This window comes from Pleurodeles waltl, chromosome 5, assembly GCF_031143425.1.
Source record: "Pleurodeles waltl isolate 20211129_DDA chromosome 5, aPleWal1.hap1.20221129, whole genome shotgun sequence".
NCBI lineage: Eukaryota > Metazoa > Chordata > Amphibia > Caudata > Salamandridae > Pleurodeles > Pleurodeles waltl.
Window position 1 is genome coordinate 1,768,107,729 of NC_090444.1, and position 19,749 is coordinate 1,768,127,477.

Consider the following 19,749-nt stretch of genomic DNA (forward strand, 5'->3'; position numbering starts at 1 on the left):
TGTAGAGGAGTCAGATTCCTCTTCTGAGGTGTTATAGATGGCTGAGATTTTTGTAACCATAATAAGAGTCTGCCCTCTCAATCTTTGAGGGTTTTAGATGAAAATTTGCAGCAAATTGTATAGTCATTCACTTTATGGTGAGGATGAAGGCAGTATATACAATCCTTATGAGGATCATCAACATGAAGCCTCTTTTTCCCGCAAGTAGAACAGGATCAAAATAATCCTTTTTTCTGTGTATCAGCCATGTCAAAATTGAATTAGTAGGTGAAATCCCTGAAGTATAAAGAAAACTAGGAAGACCCCAGGGAGACTCCCTCTCACATGATGTGCGGTAGAAAATATGACCGAATCTGCCTCTTTTGTGGGTGTTCTAGAGGATGCTGTTGCCTGATTGGTCATAAGTCAAGTTTGGTCCTTTTTAAAAAAAATTACATGGATATGTTATAAAAGAGACTGTTCATTGCCATTAGGGCCTATGGTAATGATATATACTGCTATGCTAATTAGCGTGAGACTCCCACTTCGACAACGGGGATGATTCAAGCATGTGAATCTATGAATGCTCCAAAACTAGAGAGCCTGTTCATCTGACAGAGATTTCTAGCTGTGGATTCCTTATCTTTGAATAGATACCCAAGCAATACTATACAGTTGGCTGCGGACAAATTCTATCAGGGCGAAATGCCCGTCTCTGTGGACCTGGCTGTCCAGGAAGAAGTGTTTGGCAAATGTATGCAAGGAAGGTTCACATTGCTGCCTGACATGTCCAGGACTGGGATTCCACATGCCAACCCCGAGGTTGCAGCCTTTCCTATGATGAAATGGGCCCTTAAGCCCTCAGGAGGCTCTTTCTTGGCCAGGGCGTAGCTGATTTTAGTACAGAGAACAATCCAGAGTGAAATGGTTTGCTTCTATGCTGCACAACCTTTCTTTGCTCCAACATACCGCATGAAGAGTTGGTCATCCACCTAGAACTCTTCTGATAATTGCTGTCATTGTGCTTTTTCTTTGGAGGTGAACAGATCTAACCAAGGCTCTCCCCACTGTTGAAAGAGCCCTTGCGCCACCTCCGAATGGAGACACTACTCGTGATCCGCTATTCTTCGATGGCTGAGTTAGACTGCCCTGACGTTCAGAAAACCTGCGAGGTGTTGAACAACCAGGGAAATGCCCTGCTGTTTCGGCCATCTCCAGAGATGCAGAGCCTCTTGAAAAAAAGATCCACAACTCCACCCCGCCCTGCTTGTTGCAGTACCACATGGCTGCTGTGTTGTCTGTAAACACCTGCACTATCTTTCCCTTGACAGAGGGAAGAAACGCTTTCAATGCTAGTGGGATCGCTCGGAGCTCCAGCAAGTTGATGTGGAATCCGAATTCCGCCGGAGACCAGAGCCCTATGATCTCCACCTCTCAGATTGACGTCCCATCCCATGAGTGATGCATCTGTCACCACTGTGCAATCTGTTTCAGGAAGGCAGAGGAGTCTGCCTTTAACTCAATCTTGGTTCATCAACCACCACTGCAGGTGTTTTACAGTTCCCTCTGAGATCTGGACCATGTCGGAGAGATTCCCCTGATGCTGTGCCACTGGAACTTAAGGTCCCACTGTAGTACCCGCATATGCCATCTGGCATGATTCACCAGCAGGATGCAGGAGGCCATGAGGCCCTACAGCCTCTGAGTTATTCTCACCGAAATCCAGGACAGAGTCTGAAACATCAGTATCATAACACAAATATCCTGGACTCGCTGCTTGGGAGGATAAACCCGAAAGTGCACTGTGTCCAGAATTGTTCCAATGAAGGGGGGCATCTGGAAGGGAATCTGGCAGGGCCGTATCCACGGGGGGAGGACCCCTATATCTGCACCTGGCCCCCTTAAATCTGAAGCCAAAGTTTTGTTAAATAAGCCTTTATGGGGTTTAAATACGTATTTATTTGCTGTTTAAATCTCATCTCTCCAGACAGGGAGTCTTGCACGTAGTGTCCACAGCTCTACCTATTGCAGTGACTGTCGGACACTATGGCGCCATGTCCTCACTCAGGCAATAAGGGTAGGGGAAGGGTCGTGGAGCTCTGTTTAACTGGGCTCGGATGCTAGCTAACATCAGCTCACAGTCCTCGCCTTCCCTCAAAAGTGCAGAGGCTGGAAGCTCAATGTAGCTGTTGAGTACTGTGCTGGTGCTAGTTGGTTTGCCTTATTTTCTTTTTTTCCTCGAACATAGCAGCAGTAATTATTAGAAGTCGGAGTAAAGAAATGGGGTCGTGGCCTCTCCTGGTAGAGATCGCTGGCCAGCCTAGAAGAAAGACACAGAAAGGTATGAGAATTCAGGTCCATTACACGTAAGAGAAACTGCAAATCCAAGATTAATTCTAAACGAGCATTGTCGTAGAGTGCAACCAATGGTCGGGTGAGGTGAACGAGGCCCTGCTTTTAGTGTGAAAAAATGTTTTGGTGGGTAAGGGTGTAGAGTACCATCAATGGTAGAAAGAAATTATGAAAAGTTTAAAAAAACAAAAACATTATTGAGAGACCTTTGCATCTGTCTAAAGTCACTGTGTTGCACAAAACGAAATTGAGAAACACTTCCAATTAATCAATGTCTAACAAATGGCATGGAAACTGTCTCATTAACTCCAGTCTCAATGAGGAAGTTTAGGAGGCTGAGGAAATGGCAGAAAAAAGGAATAGAATGCTCGTTCGTGCAGGGAGTGTAAAATATCAAAGAAACCACATCAAAATATAACCAATTTACCAATGCTATAAACCATCATCACTCCCCCAGTAGCCCCATATGTAAAGAAGGGGAGCCCCATATGTAAAGAAGGGGAATCAAATGGCATTGTCTAACTCAATAGTAGAAACTCTACTGCAAAAAACAAACAAAAAAAGCAGTCCAAGTTCACCAATCCAGTACCTTTCTTGATACTTTTTGTCCTCATTCACGGCCTTCAGTCTTCCCAGTCACATTGAGGAGCATGTGCCCCCCCCCCCGCCCAATCAAACGGTTTTAGTGCCATAGTCTGGAGCGCCCTTGTATTAGCCTGATATCCTGGAAAAAGAGGATCATCCTACCTTCCACTTGCAAAGCATTAATCAGAAGCACCACCTTTTTAATAATAAGGTAATGGATATCCAGGTCAAGATGGAACACAATGACAGTATTGTCACCACTTACAGGAAGCCCCCTCACCGAGAGGGTAGTCTGTACACTTTCTTGAGCAGAGTACCCAGTACTCAGAAAACAATGTTTCCATCTTTTCTGTCACAGACCCACCAGTATAATACCCCAAAACCTTAATGTTGTATTGTTGTTTGTGATTTTCCAGTGCCCCACTCGCTTCTTCTATCACCAACATCTCCTCAGTCACACACGTCAAACATAACCATGTCTTACTCTAGCCTGTCCTTACTGCCCTTCTCTTTGCTGTGTTTTCATTCTCATATCCTTAAAACTGGTATCCATACCATTATTTTGAGCCTCCACACATCTGAGTTGCATGTAAGCAACCACAGATGATCGCTTTTTCAATGTTGTCCAGCTTTTGTAATATAGTGTCTCTTATGCCTTTCACCCTGCAAAGGTGAGGCTGGGTAAGGGGTCTTTTCTCAATTGGAATTTAACAATATGTTGTCACTGTAGATGATGTATACTGCTGTCAAAGGGGCATTGGTAACATGCCATGCTTTCTCCAACCTTTAGTCCGTTAAGCTGTAGAGGTCTCAACTGATCCCAGCTAAATATGTAGCTCCTCCTCCACTGGTTGCTGGCATTGCATCTACATCTGAGGCTGCACCAGCTCTTCTCTCTCACAGGTGCTACTAGTGCCTCCTGCAATGTCCACTTCTCCCAGGTTCTATCTGACCATCCTCACCAACATCGAGATAGTGCACTTCCAAAGATGTAGATTAGGAGCCTAAAGTTGATCACTCCATGTGACAACTGTTATTACCTGAAGAGTCCTCATGGCCAAAAAATGTAACGGATGTAAAGAGCACAAAAAGCAGCAACGTAGCACACTGCCAGTCTCAGACCCCGCCCCCCCCCCGAGAGCATATTTATGTTAAGAGGAGCAACACAGCCACCATGCCACATACATTTTGTTACTTTATTGTAATTGATTTTATACAGTTCTTTAAACCATTGACAAGGCACCAAAGCACACTGGCAGACAAACAGCACTCTGCACTATTGGGAAGTGCCTGGTTCGAAGCTTACATGAGAAGTACTTTAGTCTTGTGTGAAACTGACTAAATTAGTGCTTTTAATCTTACTTAATTGGGTAGAGGAGGGGAGACAACTGAGGATGGTACACATGTACTTTAGATTCATTCATAGCTCTCGATGTTTGAAAGTGTTTGGGTTGAGTGTGGCCTTGATCAGAAATACTTTGGTGCTGTGCGTGGTAAATAATTGAAAGCCTTCCTCGTGCAGCTGTTCTTATGCATGAAGTGGAATGAAATAGTGTAAAACATAGCTGCACATGTGGACTTTCCTACCATCCTAGTCCCAACAAGAGTTAAAGTTCTTCGCTGGGTTTCAGCAGCGAAGGAGAAACCCAAAGGAATCCACTGGATTACAGTGCGGCCATAGTAAATGCCTTTTCTAGTCTACCCGAAAGCAACAAAGGGTAACCTTAATGGCATGCACTTGATACAAACAATCACAGGAAATGGTCTGAAATGCCCACTCAGGAGTGAAAGTAGGAAACAGTAATATAGCAGTTTGTAGGCAGTAATGGTAACTGCTTATTGAGGTCTATATGGGAAAACCCTGGCGGGCACAAGGTACATGCTGGACGGTGATGTACCTCAACAGTCCACCCATGATAAGGGTTGGTAATATGGCTGTGCAGACTAAGGGATATGATTAAAAGGTTCAATAAGGTGGAGGAGGAGAAAATCATGGTAGGAGGGAGGATAAGAAGTCAGAGGTCTGGCTGTAGTTCCTATCATAACATAAGAGGCCTGAAAGACCTGGCATCCTTAGGGTGGTCTTACCCCAGACTATTTGCCTTTTACCTCTGGTTTCCTTGTTGTATCTTTTTGTTGGCCTTGGGACTCTAAGCACCTTACCACTGCTAACTAGTGCTAAAGTGCATGTGCTTCTCCCCTAAACATGGTAATACTAGTGTATCCACAATTAGCATATTTAATTTACTTGCAAGCCCCTTGTAAAGTGGTATACCATACACCCAGGGCCTGTAAATTAAATTCTACTAGTGGGCCTGTGGCACTGCTTGTACCACCCACTTAAGTAGCCCTGTAAACATGTCTCAGGCCTGTTACTGCAGAGTTTGTGAGTGCAGTCTCACTACTACCCCCACTTGGCAATTAAAACCTCTTGCCAAGCCTTGAACTCCCCTCTTCTGACATATAAGTCAACCTACAGTAGGCCCTAGGTAGCCCATAGGTCAGGGTGCCATGTAAGTAAAAGGGAGGACATGTACTTTTACGTTTTTTTTAATGTCCTGGTAATGAAAAACTCCCTAAGTCATTTTTTCATTACTGTAAGGCCTGCACCCCTCTTATTGGCCAGCACTGGGAATTCCTTGAAATACTTTTAAGCTGTAATTCCTGATCTGAGAGGAGTAGCTGCATCATGTTTAGTATCACAGGAATTATAATGATAAATCCTCCTTACTGGTAAAGTCAGATTTATTATTACTATTTTAGAAATACCACTTTTAGAAAGTGGGCATTTCTCTGCTCCCACTGCCCTGTGTGCCTAAAGCCTGTCTCCAATACACGTCTGACCAAGACTGGATGACAGCTACACTTGTGTATTCTCTTCAGACACCCACAACACAGGACACTCAACTGCATCTACATTCACATGCATACTGATGGGTCTTCCTGGGGAGGAGGCTTGGAAGAGCTCACACTTTCACTTCAAAGGGTAGTGACTAGAGGCCGCACAAAGAGGGCTGATTACCTCTCGACTGATAGGCTGGAGCCATGGCTGAGCTGAAAGGAGGACCTGTGCACTTCACAGAAACCTTTTTAAGTCCCCCGCATCAAAGGCACTTTCTAGTATAAGTACTGGGTCTCTGACCCACTAAAGGCAGTGCACTTCTGGACTCAATAAACTGCTGGAGTAAAGCCTGCTGTGTGCTAGCTCCTAGCTCTGCCAGCCCTGACTGTTCCTAGGAACTGCTGTTGTGCCATGCTATGCTGCCCTGCTGCTCTCTGCCCTGCATCCCAAGAACTAAAAATCACCTCGAGGGTGTCTCCAAGGGCTTGCTGGCTTGCCTCCTGTTCTCCCCTGAGGTGTCAGGGGACATCAAAGACCTTGTGTTTCGAACCCTGCATCCTGCAACCAGGATTAGTGCTTCAAATTGCAGGAGTGTTGCTGGCAAAGTTGCCAATGTGAGTGTGGTGCTCCCGTCCAAGTCCTGCACACCACCAGACCACCGTGAGCATTTTGGGGTTGTGCCCGCCTGCCTGCTGGAGTAGCACTCCTGATTCCCTGAGCTCCAAAGAAGGAACATTTCCCGTCTGAGAAGAGCACCTGAGAGCAGTGCTTCCGGTTACGGGTAGGGCAGAGCCCTGCTGTTTCCCTGACAACTGCTGAACACGGGACGCGTTCCGACAAAAGCTCTTTGGAGCTGGACAGCACCGTGACACATCCCACCATGACACAAGCCCCCTATACGAGGCCTGCTGACAAACATTATTGGGACCAATCCCTGCCTTCACTGCCGTGGTACCGCACATCACCCAGCGGCTCTGATCAGACCTGGGCAGTCCCAACACTTCGTCCCTGTGCTCCTCATAGTGAGGTACAGATCACACCTTGTTTATTTACTCGACGAGACCCAAGCAGTCCCAACACTTATTCCCTGCGCTCCTCGCAATGGAGTACAACTCTTACTTTGTTTGTTTTATTCAGATCAGACCCGAGTGGTCACAACGTTTCCTCTCTGTGCTGTTTGCATTTGGTCCAGGTGGAACATTATGTATTACCTCTAATAAGTGTGCATTCGATTCCTACTACACTACTTCTGAATTTATTAACTAAGCAATACCTCATATATTATGGATTGGATTTTTGTTGCATTGTCCTTATTTGTTAACTGTTAAACATTGTCTATTTTCTTAATGGCATATTAAGAAGTGGAGTCTTTTGTGGGTCTTCACTGTGATTTCTGCATGCGTGCTGCACAAATACTTTACACACTGCCTTCTAAGTTAAGCCTGCCTGCTCTGCACCAAACTGCCAGAGGGTGAGCACACGCTAGTTTAGGTCATGTATTTGACTTACCCTGACTAGGACTGTGGGCCTTACTTGGACAGGGTGCGTACCTATGCCAACCAGAGACCCAATTTCTAACAAGACCCTAACAGGAAAGATGCCAGAGGAAAATGCCATTACCTTCTAGCCTTTCATCTACATAACTGGGCTGGACACACTGGGAACAGAGGTAATGTCTGTGTTTGAGATGATAGCTTGGTCCGAGTAAAACCAATCAGGTGGGAGATTCAAGAGCATGTGGAGGAAGAGAAACTATATAGACATTTATACTAGTAGCAAAACAAACTCAATGAGAAAGGCCACCGATTACAGGAGGGCAAAATGGGGAGATGAAAGACAGGGAGCACACATTATTGGTACTTTTCTCGCCAAGGTCCCTCGCACAGCCAGGAGAAGAATTTGTGACCCCACTACCAAGATCAGAATTAAGTAGACTGCTCCCAACAACAGTCATTCTAGCACTTTAAAAAAAGGAAGACCATAAGGCGTTTGAAGAGGATGACAACTATTACTGCCATATCTGCATTAAAATAGATCCCATTTGAATGAGACAAACATCTCTCAATAACTGTCAATTAATTAGAGAAAGAACGCAAGCAGACATTGTTGAGGACATCCGTTGTTTCTAAAAGATGACAAAGATGTGGCACATATTGCTGCTAAAAATACAGACAACTTATGAGTAATTGCAGAAGAGTATTATCAAACCTTTTAGGAAGCATAATGGGATGTGTATTGAGAAAACTAGAGATATTATGGTGGAAGACAAAAATGGCACTCCATGAATGTTTCCAGTTCTGTGCCCATCAACCCTTCAATGATGTGCAATAGTTATTTAGGATAACAGACACTACATAATCAGTAAAAATAATACAAATTATCTACCACAGGTGGCATTAAGGATAACAAACTTTACTATATTCACACACAAATTGAGATTTGTTTGACAATGATGAATCTGGTTGTTGGAAGCAATTTATTGTGAAAATGCTGGCCTCACAAAACATTTACAAATGTTTATTCTTTCAGTCAATTATGTCTGCCATTTATGCATCAAGGTTCAATACTTACATTATGAAAAAAGGCATTCACATTTACATTTTATTATTTTTACAATGACATGTTAAGCTCTTGAAACTGCAAGGGAACAAACAATCCTGATAATGTGGGATATTTACAATCTATTGACAAAGCCTTGTACAGAAGTTAAAGTAAAAACATTACAATATTCTAGAAAGAAAGATGCACTAGATATTGAGTCAAATTAATTAGGAGTAATAAAATAGGATAACACCCCATCTTAAAAGGTGTGTTGCTTCTTTGCCAATGAACTTTTATTGAGAACGCAGAATTGAGGTAGCAAAGCCAAACTCAAACTTTGGATTAAAAAGATTGCCTATTTTTCTATTCATACTTTATAATAACATATGTAAACTGGTATGTATGTCAATTCATTGTAGTAATATTTTACAAAAAAAAAGTACAATTTAACAGCCCCCTGAAAAATGTGTATTTTTGTGGAAAGATTTTAGTCCTAAAAAGCAAATGCATAGCGTGTGAAAACAATGTACAGCAAATGCTTAAAAAGTTAAAAAAATATACACTGCAAGGATTATTACAGTTTTCAAATTAATAGTTTAATATTTGAAAATGCAAAACTCTGCACAAATGTATTGTGTGTAATCATATAAAAGTTATATAAATAACCATTCAACATTTACATTGAATGGAAACCAACTCAATAATGATCAAACAAAATCGTGACAAAAAAAACCAAAATACTATTGTTTAAAAAAGCTAAGAGCATGGCTATGTTTAAAAACGCTAAGAGCGTAGCATGGCTATGTTTAAAAAAGCTAAGAGCATGGCTATGAAATAAAACATACTAAAAAGCTACATAATCCACATCACTCTTTTTACATAAAATTATTTATGATTTCAGAGCTGCTGTGATTTTCTTTTTCTTTTTTTACCATTTTGTGTTTAAAAAAAATCTTTGTATAGGTTTTTAATTCACATACTGGCCATGTTGGCTAGGTTAACATTTAAAAGTCAAATATTCTGACTCAAAACTGAGCGAAATGGGATGAACATATTGTTAGGATAGCTGGTTTGAGCACTGTTCAGAGGGACATATTCTCTGAGCCATTTCCCATACATCTGTGCCGCTGCTGAACATATGATGGAAAGAGAGACAAAGGGAAGCTGAATTTAAAATCACTTTAGGTTGTAACATGAAACATATAGACTTGTTTCTATTTCTGGTAGACAGATGACCTCCTTCCACTGCATTCTTGGAAGACTGCCTTAAAATTATCAGGGAAGAATACGAAGGTATTCTTTTTAAATGTCATCTCCGCACGGGCATTTTAGGGCCAAAACAGAATATTTGGTAGATACAATTAATTACTGATCCCACAGACTGTCTGATTTTAGGTGGAACACTATTTTTGGCTTAGGATATGTCTCATTGAACCATTTAAATAAAGGGAGGAAATCAAGTACTCAAGTAAATAATTGTCTATCAAAGCAAATTATTTATGAAAAAGAATTCCGGCAATCAAAGTCAATTGCAAACAACTGTATTACTGATGTTTACAAATCTGTCTGTTTGGGGAATGTAATGTGATCTTGTTTTGGAAAATGTACCCAATTTGCAACTCAGGCTCAAGAGTCTGAGTCAAGTGAGCAATGGGAAGATACAAGGACAAAGGGCCAGATGTATGTAGCCCTTTTGCAATCGTAAATGGTCTGGTTCACAGAACTGGTTCAATTTGACTGTGAAAAGGCCTTTTCTGATGTATCAAACCCAAATACTGATTCAATAACATGTTAACGAATTGCAACTTGGGTTTGCGACCAAATACTTATTTGGTATTTGGAAGACGTACATGTGTTTAGGGCGTCCTGTCGATATACTAAATTGGAATAGTATGTATTAATATTTTGCAACCGCATTCTGGCAAAACATTAATCTCTTACCAACTACTCTATGGAGGTGGTAAGCCTTTCGAAAATGGGAAGGGGACCCCAAGGGGCCAAAATATTTTAACAGTAGGCAGTAGTGTAATGGACCACCGCCTACTGTTAAAAAATGTAAATTACACTTTTCATTTTTTTTTTTTTGTTTAAACGCATTCCGTTTTTATTTAAGGAAAACAGGTTGCATTTAAAGAGAACAAAAATGCTTTATTTAAAAACAGTCACAGTCATGGTGGTCTGCTGACCTCAGCAAGTCAACATTCATGTGAAGGCTGAGATTCTTAGTGGGTCGCAATTTGTGACCAACCTAATTAATATTCATGAGAGAAGTCGAATTGCAACCCACTGTGAATCAGTAATTTGCAAACCAACCTATTAGTACATAGGTCAGTTTGCACATTAGCACTCTGGTCGCAAAAATACCGGTTGTAAATTGCAACTGGTATTTTGCGACCAGAGTTTAGTACATTTGTCTCCTAGATAAGGAGCATTTACCTCTTCGTCTATAGATAAAAGAGTACGTGTACGTATCATATATAAGGTGCACTGACTGGTCTGCACCAACGCGTATGTTTAACTAGGTGTATCCAGTACACAGCAGGCACCGCTCCCGATTACACTTAATGCTCTGTCCCAGTGCAGCTGCAAACCTACACACACCTTGGGACAGCACAGTAGTGAAAGGCGGATTGTTTTTTTTTAAAGTAGCCGGTCTGTCATTCACTGTGCAGGTGGGAATGTGGTCTGCTTTTCAAAGGGAACAAAGCCCCTCCCCTATGCAGGCAGGTGCAGAGAGTAGGGGCACTCGCCTATCATGGAATGTCATTTCAAGGACCACCCTCAGGGAGAGCACTGACTGCGCATCACCTCTGTGCCCACGTCTATAATATGGTGCAGGCACAGAAGCAAATGAGTATAAAGTGCCTGCCCTGAAGAGCTTGCTGACGTAGAGCCTTCAGTTGCTGAAGCAGAGCTTTTGCAGCAAAAATAACAAGCGGAAAAGATAAAAAACATAACTCACACAAAAACGCCAACTATCAAAAAATGAAATAAGAACTCAGTACACATGAGCGTAAAAAGGGTGGCCTGTTTTTGGTTTCTTCTGCAGGACGAGTGATGCAGATGTGCTGTGCAAACGCTCATTATTACCTAGGGAAAACAACCTAGCAATTTTTTATGATGGAAGTGAAAGATAAACAATGAAATTCAGTTACCGGGTTGACAAGTACTTTTAGAAAACCAAACTGTGCACTTGACTACACTCATTGTGTTCAATCACAAGTAACGCTGCCAATAAGTGAGTTAAGACATTATAAAGACATTGTCCAACACAAAAGGGTATTCAAATGCCGTTTTAGATTTAGCCATGAATCGTAAAAATGTGTTGCTACATCCACGTATTTTTACAGAATGAAATAGTTTAATTTCTGCCAAGATAAGAACCAGGTATGGTACTGCTTGTATGTGAAGGGCTGAAGTGAATCAGTAGAGATAAGGAACTATGCGATACCGCACACGTTGACAGTACTTTTCCCATGCCACGCCATATTTTTTCTTGCACTGTCGCTCATCACGGGCTTCACGATGGACAAGTAAGCAGATAAAATACATAACATAGAAATATGGCAAAATGTGATTGAAACCTGTACAAGTAAGAGACAAGGCAGAGAGCAGCAGTTAATATATGAGCTTATTTGGGGAACTAATCATTGACATGCAAACGGAAATGCGATTAAATACAGAAATTATCCTTAAGTGATATTAGAGCTGCAGCCAGCAGATACCAACACAATATTTGTTCAGTAAAACAAATGTCATGAAACGTTTAAAAGTCAACTGTATAAGTGAAGACCTGGTTAGCAAACAAACGTTGCACAGTGGCTGAGGATATCAATAACACACTGCTATGAGAAATATCAATGGCCCAATTACGGAAGCAAAGCCAATAGGTGTTGCCTTTAAAATTCAAGTGAAGACATATTGGCTTTCCCATTTATTTCTTTGGCTTTGTCGTTAATTTTCACATTAACCTTCTCAAATGTATGTCAGCCCTGTTGGAACATTAAAGTAAAACATCCAAAATGATCACTGGTATGTGCACATGGCAGCTGGCTATACATGCAGTGTACCAATGTAGGGGTACAATGTGCAGATAGTACAGGCGACCCCTATTGGCTGAAAGAGGTTAAAGTAATAACCCTAAATGCTCTCTTTTGTAGTACTGTGGGCGAGCAGTTTAGGCTTATCAGAGGGTAGTGCTAATCTTAGAAAAACAGTACAGATTTTTATATTAATGTATGCACCAAGGGGCATATTTGAGAGTCCCTTATGCCTCCTTGCACCACATTAGCGAGCAGCATTTTTTTTTTTTACGTTAATGTGGCCCAACAAGACCAAAATCCTGGTGCCATATTTACAAAGTAGCTCAATGTATGCATTGCGCCACTTTGTAATCCTTTGCGCTACATTATGCCGGCGCCAGGCATAATGTATGTAAAGGGGGGGCTGAAAAAATGGCGCAAAGAAATCTAAAAGATTTTTTTGCGGCATGTTTTCCGCCACTTTTAATGCCTGCACAAAGCCGGAGTTAAAAGGAGGCACACCATTGATTACAATGGGTCTCAATGAGCTTTGCAGTAATTTTTGATGCTAATCTTGCAAAGCTCCGGACTGTTGTAAAATATTCTGACGCTAGTCCCCTAACTACCACCATGGTGCACCGTATTTTAAATACGGCGCACACATGGTGGTATTAGGGGGCGCAAGAAAAGTGATGCTGCACTGTGTGCAGCACCACTTTTCTTAAATATGTCCCCAGAATCTACAAGATCAGGTAAGTGCTTTTTGAATTAGCAATTTTAAGAAATGCAGAAAATACAGCTGTCAAATCTGAGGCATCACCCTAGAACGCGGTAATGTTATCCTAGGGAGAAAACATACACTACACAGGGTCACTTGCATTTGACTTACAAGACTGTTCTTCAGCACTAAAGTCCAAGGTCTCTAGAACCACCAGCAGTTTTAGGTTACCTTCCCTGGTGTGTCGGGTTGCAGAGATACTCCTAGAAGTGGTAGCCTTGGACGCTACACATTGAAGTCAATGGGAGCAGTACCTGGAACAAAAGGGCTGCAAGTGGGAACTGGGTGACCAGTTCGGCTGAACCCAAAGAGGGGCTAAGGTGCACAGGTGTATTGTCTGGCGGGCCAGTGAGTTAGAGGCTCTCACATTTCTTGGGCACCTGCAAAAGAGGGGAAAGAAACACAGTAGAATGACTTCTGGAGTGGAGCTGCCCTCTGTTGAAGTCCCTCGACATGCAGGTAAGTTTTGGAGGTGGTGGTGTTCAGGCTAAACACAAAAATAGCCTTGGTGCTTGAAACTGGTGGTGTTACTTCATGTTTTAGTGCAGTAAGGCTCTGGGCAGGCTCAGCGTCTCAAAGACTGGATGGGTCAATGGGGCTGCACTCCTGGAAACTCCGGATCCTATTCCTGGCGAGATGCTCCCTTGGTGGACCTAATGATCAGCACAACGGAGAACCGGACAGTCGTGGTTGGTGCCTGCTGCTGCAGGAAACTGGCTCCTCCACCCCCAAGGAGATCCTGGCTGATTGGCAAAGCGCTTGAAGGCCTCCGGGGCTTTTGCAGGATGCGCAGCTGCAAGACGAGGCAGATCTTTGCAACTGTTGGACTGGAGCAGGTAGGCAGGGTTTAGCACCAAAGTCCTCAGCTAGTCCTCAGTTCTTGTGTTGATCGTCCCTTCTTTGTACTTCTTCTTCTTTAGTCAGACGAATCTGAGTTTCTGGCGTCAGGGGGCCACCTAAATACTCAATTTAGGGGTGTTTAGGGCAGTGTAGCATAGTAGCCAAAGGGCTACTTAATCTCTGGGGTAGCTACACCCCCAAAATGACCACATCCTGTGGGGAGTGGGCATAACCCTGTTCCAGAGTTCCTAATCCTACCAAAACCAAGATGGTGGAACCCTTCCTTCGTGGAACACATCAGGAAGCCCACCTTTGGTGTGTGACTAGTCTGGTGGTGCAACATGCCTATTTACATAGCTAATTTCCCACCTGTCCTGGTGCCAGATGGGCCTCAAGGCATGGGGTGGCATATCAAAGAGTGGCAGAGGCTTTGAAGCCTCCAGCCCACATATGCTGATTTACAAGCCATCCTGCTGGAGGAGGTGATGACACCTTCTTCCAGAGTAAGCATTGTTTTTGGCCTCTGAGAGCATGGCCTCTCGCCCCCAGGTGGTCAGAAACTTGTCTGTGGTGGCAGGTTGGTAGATACCAGTCAACCAGCACACTAGAGGACTAGTGTATTTTCAGGGGGCACATTTAAGGCGCCCTCTGGCTGCATGCCATAATAAATCCAATACTGGCAACAGTATGGATTTATTAAGACAAGATGTTCGATACTAAACACCATAGGTTTTAAGTGAATCCATTTTGTAACTAGGTAACTCGCACTGGCCAGTGCCCAGAACATAGCATACAATGGTTTCCCTGTTCACTAGTAATATCTAGTCATAGAACTAGACATCACAGGGGCATATCTGCACATGCAGATATGCTCTCACCTATTATAGCGCACCCAGCTTTACGCTTTTTGACGGCCTGCTCCAGGGGTGACTTACATATAAGACAAACTGTGCTCTCCAAGTACTCCAAATGAATCTACATTGAGTAGGAGGTATCAACAGTCTTTATTTTCATACTGCAGATGTCGCAGCATGCCAGAATTACCCTATGATACAGCGCGAGATGCCGGGAGCATTCTCCTCAGAGATTGGGCCTACTAATGTAGAAGAACGACCTAGAAAATACATGACAAGCAGTCGCAGCAAGGTAAGAGATGATCGCTTGCATAGAACCTAATATACCAAACCCATTACTTGACATCATTAAATGGAGATCCAGTGTAATTTTAGGAACTACAATAAGAAAGACTTATTCTATGTTAGATGGACAGCGGACCAGCCCTGAAGAAGTCTGCTGCCACATCTGCAGCAGGAGACGAAACATGTGTTGGCATAGGCGAATGTGAGAGACTTTTGTGAAAATAAAGACTGTTGATACGGCATGGGCGAATTTGAGACTTTTGTGAAAATAAATGTTGTTGATCCCGAGTATGCAAGGTTGATTCACTGGGAGTGCTAGAAGATCTCATTTTGTTTTATTTGGACCTGTTCCAGCAGGGGAAAATTAGGAAGCTCTTCCTCCTCCTTGAGCACCGGACACTTGAGAGCATCTATGAATATAGACAATTGGAATGGTTTCATCACTGTAGTGTGTTTGTTCTCATCCCCATGCACCAACTGCTGTTTTTTGTTTACATATAAGGCATGGAGTGTACTTGGGCATTGCACACAGGGTGTGTGCAATGTTGTGTTTTCAAAATGGTTTGCACCATTTCATGCATTCTGCGATGGCAGTCTGTACATGTTTTAGTGTGGTACAATACATGCTGCAGCCCACAGGGACTCTTTTTAGCACCCAAGCCCTAGGTACCAGGGGTACAATTTACAAGGGACTTACTAGGAGTGCTAAAGTCCTTGCCAATTGGGTGACAAAAAAGTATTTCAGTTTTAGGGGAGATAATACTGGCACTAGAGCTTGGTTAGCAGGCTTCATTGCACTGTCAGCGCCGAAAACCAGCATCCAGTAGTACAAATGGGGGTAAAAAGTGGAGGGAACAGCTGCAAAGAGAAGGAATGGTTTCTTACCTGTAACTCCAGTTCTCTCGTAGGGGTATTTCCATGATAGTCATAAGCAATGAATAGTTCCGCGCGCCTGCGGGGACCCCGGAGCACTGTTGTGTAGTATATTCTTAAGTGCAATCATCAGCTCCTTGACAAAAAAGGTCTGTGAAAAACACTTAAGAATAACAATGTGCAGCCTATGTGAACAGCTACACAGGCCAAATTGTTAGAAGAAAAAACAGTTGTAGTGTAAATTCACGTTTAAACCTCTATTTATTCTATAAATACATAAATAAATACATTCTCATATTTTATTTACACCTCTCATGAGAATAAAACAATGTAGGGCAGTGTAGCCCATAGGCTGCCATTATACAGAATGAAAATAGAGCTGTGCCTTTAAGAAAGTAAAGTCTTCCTGTTTCCCATCATGCACAGCAAAAGGCAGTTGCCTCAGTTCTTTTTTGGAGGCTATTAACCTGACATGAAGAAAAACAAAACATTTGTTGGAGTACCAACCTCCATAATATTCATGTTCTATGTCAACTCCACCGGGGAGGAGGGAGGGTTGCTTATGACTATCATGGAAATACCCCTACGAGAGAACTGGAGTTACAGGTAAGAAACCATTCCTTCTCTCGTAGGGGATTTCCATGTATAGTCATAAGCACTGAATAGAGTAGCAAGCCCATCCCCATAACCGCTGTGGAGTAGATATAAGAATACTGAGAAAAACATGAATCATGCAAACAAATTCTTGAGCAAAGCCTGTCCAACCTGAGCATCTGCCCTAGCGTCTGTATCAAGGCAGTAATGCTTAGTAAAGGTATGGACCGACCTCCAAGTGGCAGCCTTGCATATTTCTGCCAAAGGGACATTTCTCATCAAGGCTACAGTAGCTGCTTTCCCTCTGGTAGAGTGGGCTTTTGGCCTACCACCAAGGGATTTGTTTGCTAACTGATAACATAACATTATACATGAAACAATCCACCTGGATAAAGATTGTTTAGATGTGCCCAAACCTGTTCTGATTGGGCCATAGTTAATAAAAAGCTGTTGTGATTTTCGTAAGCTTTTTGTCCTGTCCAAGTAAAATTTCAAGACTCTCTTTACATCCAGAGAGTGCAGAGTTCTCTCAGCAGGAGAAGCTGGATTCTGAAAGAAAGTCGGTAATGAAATTGTTTGGTTCACATGGAAGTCGGAGACTACCTTAGGTAAAAATTTTGGATGAGTTCTCATTACCACTTTTGCAGAATGAAAAACCGTGTAGGGTTCCTGAGCGCAAAGGGCCTGGATTTCGCTGACCCTACGCGCTGAAGTGATTGCCACCAGAAAAGCAGCTTTCCATGTGAGATGTTGCAGCGATGCCTTATGTATCGGCTCGAATGGCGGCAGCATCAGACGTGATAAGACAACGTTCAGTTCCCATGGAGGAGAAGGCTTTCTAATGGGAGGAAAAACCTTTTTTAAACCTTCTAGGAAATCCTTAATAATCGGAATCCGAAAAAAGGAAGTTTGTGAAGGACTCTTTCTGTATGCCGTGACAGCCGCCAAGTGAACTTTTATTGACGACAGTTGTAAGCCCGATTTTGCCAAACTTAACAAGTATGGCAGGATAGATTGTTCTCCACAGGAAACCGGGTCAATGTTGTTGTGTAAACACCAAATGCAGAATCTCTTCCACTTGCTTGCATAGGCTGATCGTGTGGAAGGGCGCTTTGCTTCCTTCAGAATTTCCATACAGTCCTGAGGTAGGTTCAAGTGTCCATATTGCACTAGCTCAGGAGCCATGCTGCCAAACTCAACGATGAGGGGTTGGGATGAGATATCTGCCCTCTGAACTTCGTGAGCAGGTCCGGACGATATGGTAGCCTGATGTGTGGTTTGAGTGACCGGTGAAGAAGGTCTAGGAACCACCACTGGCGTGGCCACTCCGGAGCAATTAGGATCATTTTGGTCTGAGCATTGGACAGCTTCTGGAGGACCGCCGGAATCAGGGGAAGCGGTGGAAAGGCGTAAAGAAATGCTCCTGACCAGCTTATCCATAGGGCATTCCCCAATGTCCCTGGATGGTAATATCTGGAGGCGAAGTTTTGGCATTTTTTGTTGTCTGGGGTTGCGAAAAGGTCTGTAGAGGGGGTACCCTAGAGTGCGAAAATGGAATGAACGACGTCGTCGTGTAGTACCCATTCGTGGTTCTCGTCCATTACCCGACTGAGGGCATCCGCTTGAACATTCTGGATGCCGGGCAGGTGAGTTGCCACTAGCGACAGGTTCCTGGCTAGAAGCCAATGCCAGATTGTCTGAGCCTCTCTGGATAAAATTCTGGACCTGGTGCCTCCTTGTTTGTTCACGTAGTACATAGTGGCCACGTTGTCTGTCTGGAGAAGGAGAGTTTCCGTTCTCAGAGAGGGAAGGAAGGCTTTGAGCGCAAGGTGGACTGCGCGAAGTTCCAGCAGGTTGATGTGATAGAGACTCTCTCTCTGTGACCACTCTCCTTGGACTCGAAGATGTTCCATGTGCGCCCCCCATCCGAGCAGTGACGCATCTGTTACGATGGTTTGAGATGGAGGCCGTTGTTGGAACGGAATCCCCACCAAGAGATTGCTGGGTAAACACCACCACTTGAGGGATTGTAGGGTGTGAGGAGAAAGAAAGACTTTGTTCTCCCAATCGTCCCTCAGTTGACACCACTGATCCTCCAGATTTTCCTGCAATGGTCTCATATGGAGGCGAGCATTGGGAACCAGATGGATACAAGACGCCATCGAGCCCAGTAGAGAAGCTATTATTCTTGCAGTGGCTTGAGGTCTTTCCTGCAGTTGTTTGCACTTTTGGAGAATCGATAACCGTCGTTCCTCCGAAGGAAACACCTTTCCTAGCCTGGTATCTACAATGGCCCCTAAGTAATGCAACCTCTGAACAGGTGTTGCTGTAGATTTCAGGAGATTGACTTGAAGACCAAGTTTTTGCAGCAGTTGTAGAGTCCATTCGAAATGCTGTTGTGCCTCGAGACAACTGGAGGCCTTTATGAGCCAATCGTCTAGATAGGGGTAGACGAATATTCGCTGTTTCCTCAAGTGGGCGGCTACTACCGCCATGCATTTGGAAAAAGTTCTCGGCGCTGATTTTAGGCCGAAAGGTAGAACTGCAAATTGGTAATGGCGTTTTCCGACGGTGAACCTTAGGAATTTTCGATGTTTCTTGGTTATTGGGATATGAAAGTAAGCGTCGCAAAGATCTATCGCACAGAGCCAGTCGCCCTGACGTAGATGTGGGTAAATTTGGTGTAAGGCTAACATCCTGAATTTTTCTTTGCGAATCCATTTGTTTGCTGTCCTCAGATCTAAAATGGGACGAAACTCTTGTTTGTCTTTTTTCGGTACAAGGAAATATCTCGAATAAATCCCCTTCCCTTGCTGGCTGATGGGAACGGGTTCTATGGCTCTTTTTTGCAATAGAATATTGACCTCTAATTGAAGAGCTTCGAGATGGCGGTTGGCTGTTTTGGGTGGAACAGATGGTGGAGAACTGGTGAATCTGAGAGCGTAACCATGTCTCACAATATTCAATACCCAGGCATCTGTTGTGATGCGTAGCCACTCGTCCAGATGATTTGAGATACTTCCCCCTACCGGAGTGGATAATGGAGGAGGGGGAAGCAAAGATTCAGGGCTTAGACGTGGGAGCCTGTCGAGTTGCCTGAGTTTGAGATGTTGAACGACCCCTTGTCGACCTTCGCTGAGTGGAGAAACCCCTTTGATGCTGCTGTTGTTGCTGCTGCTGGGGGCGCGAAGACATCCAGTGTGG

The 19,749-nt window shown here is 43.5% G+C and overlaps 1 protein-coding gene across 2 annotated transcripts in view; it reads right to left on the reverse strand.

Annotated features, from left to right (window-relative positions):
* Positions 1-8,215: 8,215 nt before the first annotated feature.
* LBR (lamin B receptor) overlaps positions 8,216-19,749 on the reverse strand; it is a 489,903-nt gene continuing 478,369 nt past the window's right edge. The window contains exon 14 of one of the 2 annotated variants that reach the window (XM_069236198.1): positions 8,216-11,883. In XM_069236198.1, coding sequence (XP_069092299.1) covers positions 11,723-11,883 — 161 coding nt within the window. In that variant the 3' untranslated portion in view covers positions 8,216-11,722. The remainder of the gene's footprint in view (positions 11,884-19,749) is intronic. The other variant, XM_069236197.1, reaches the window with a different exon arrangement.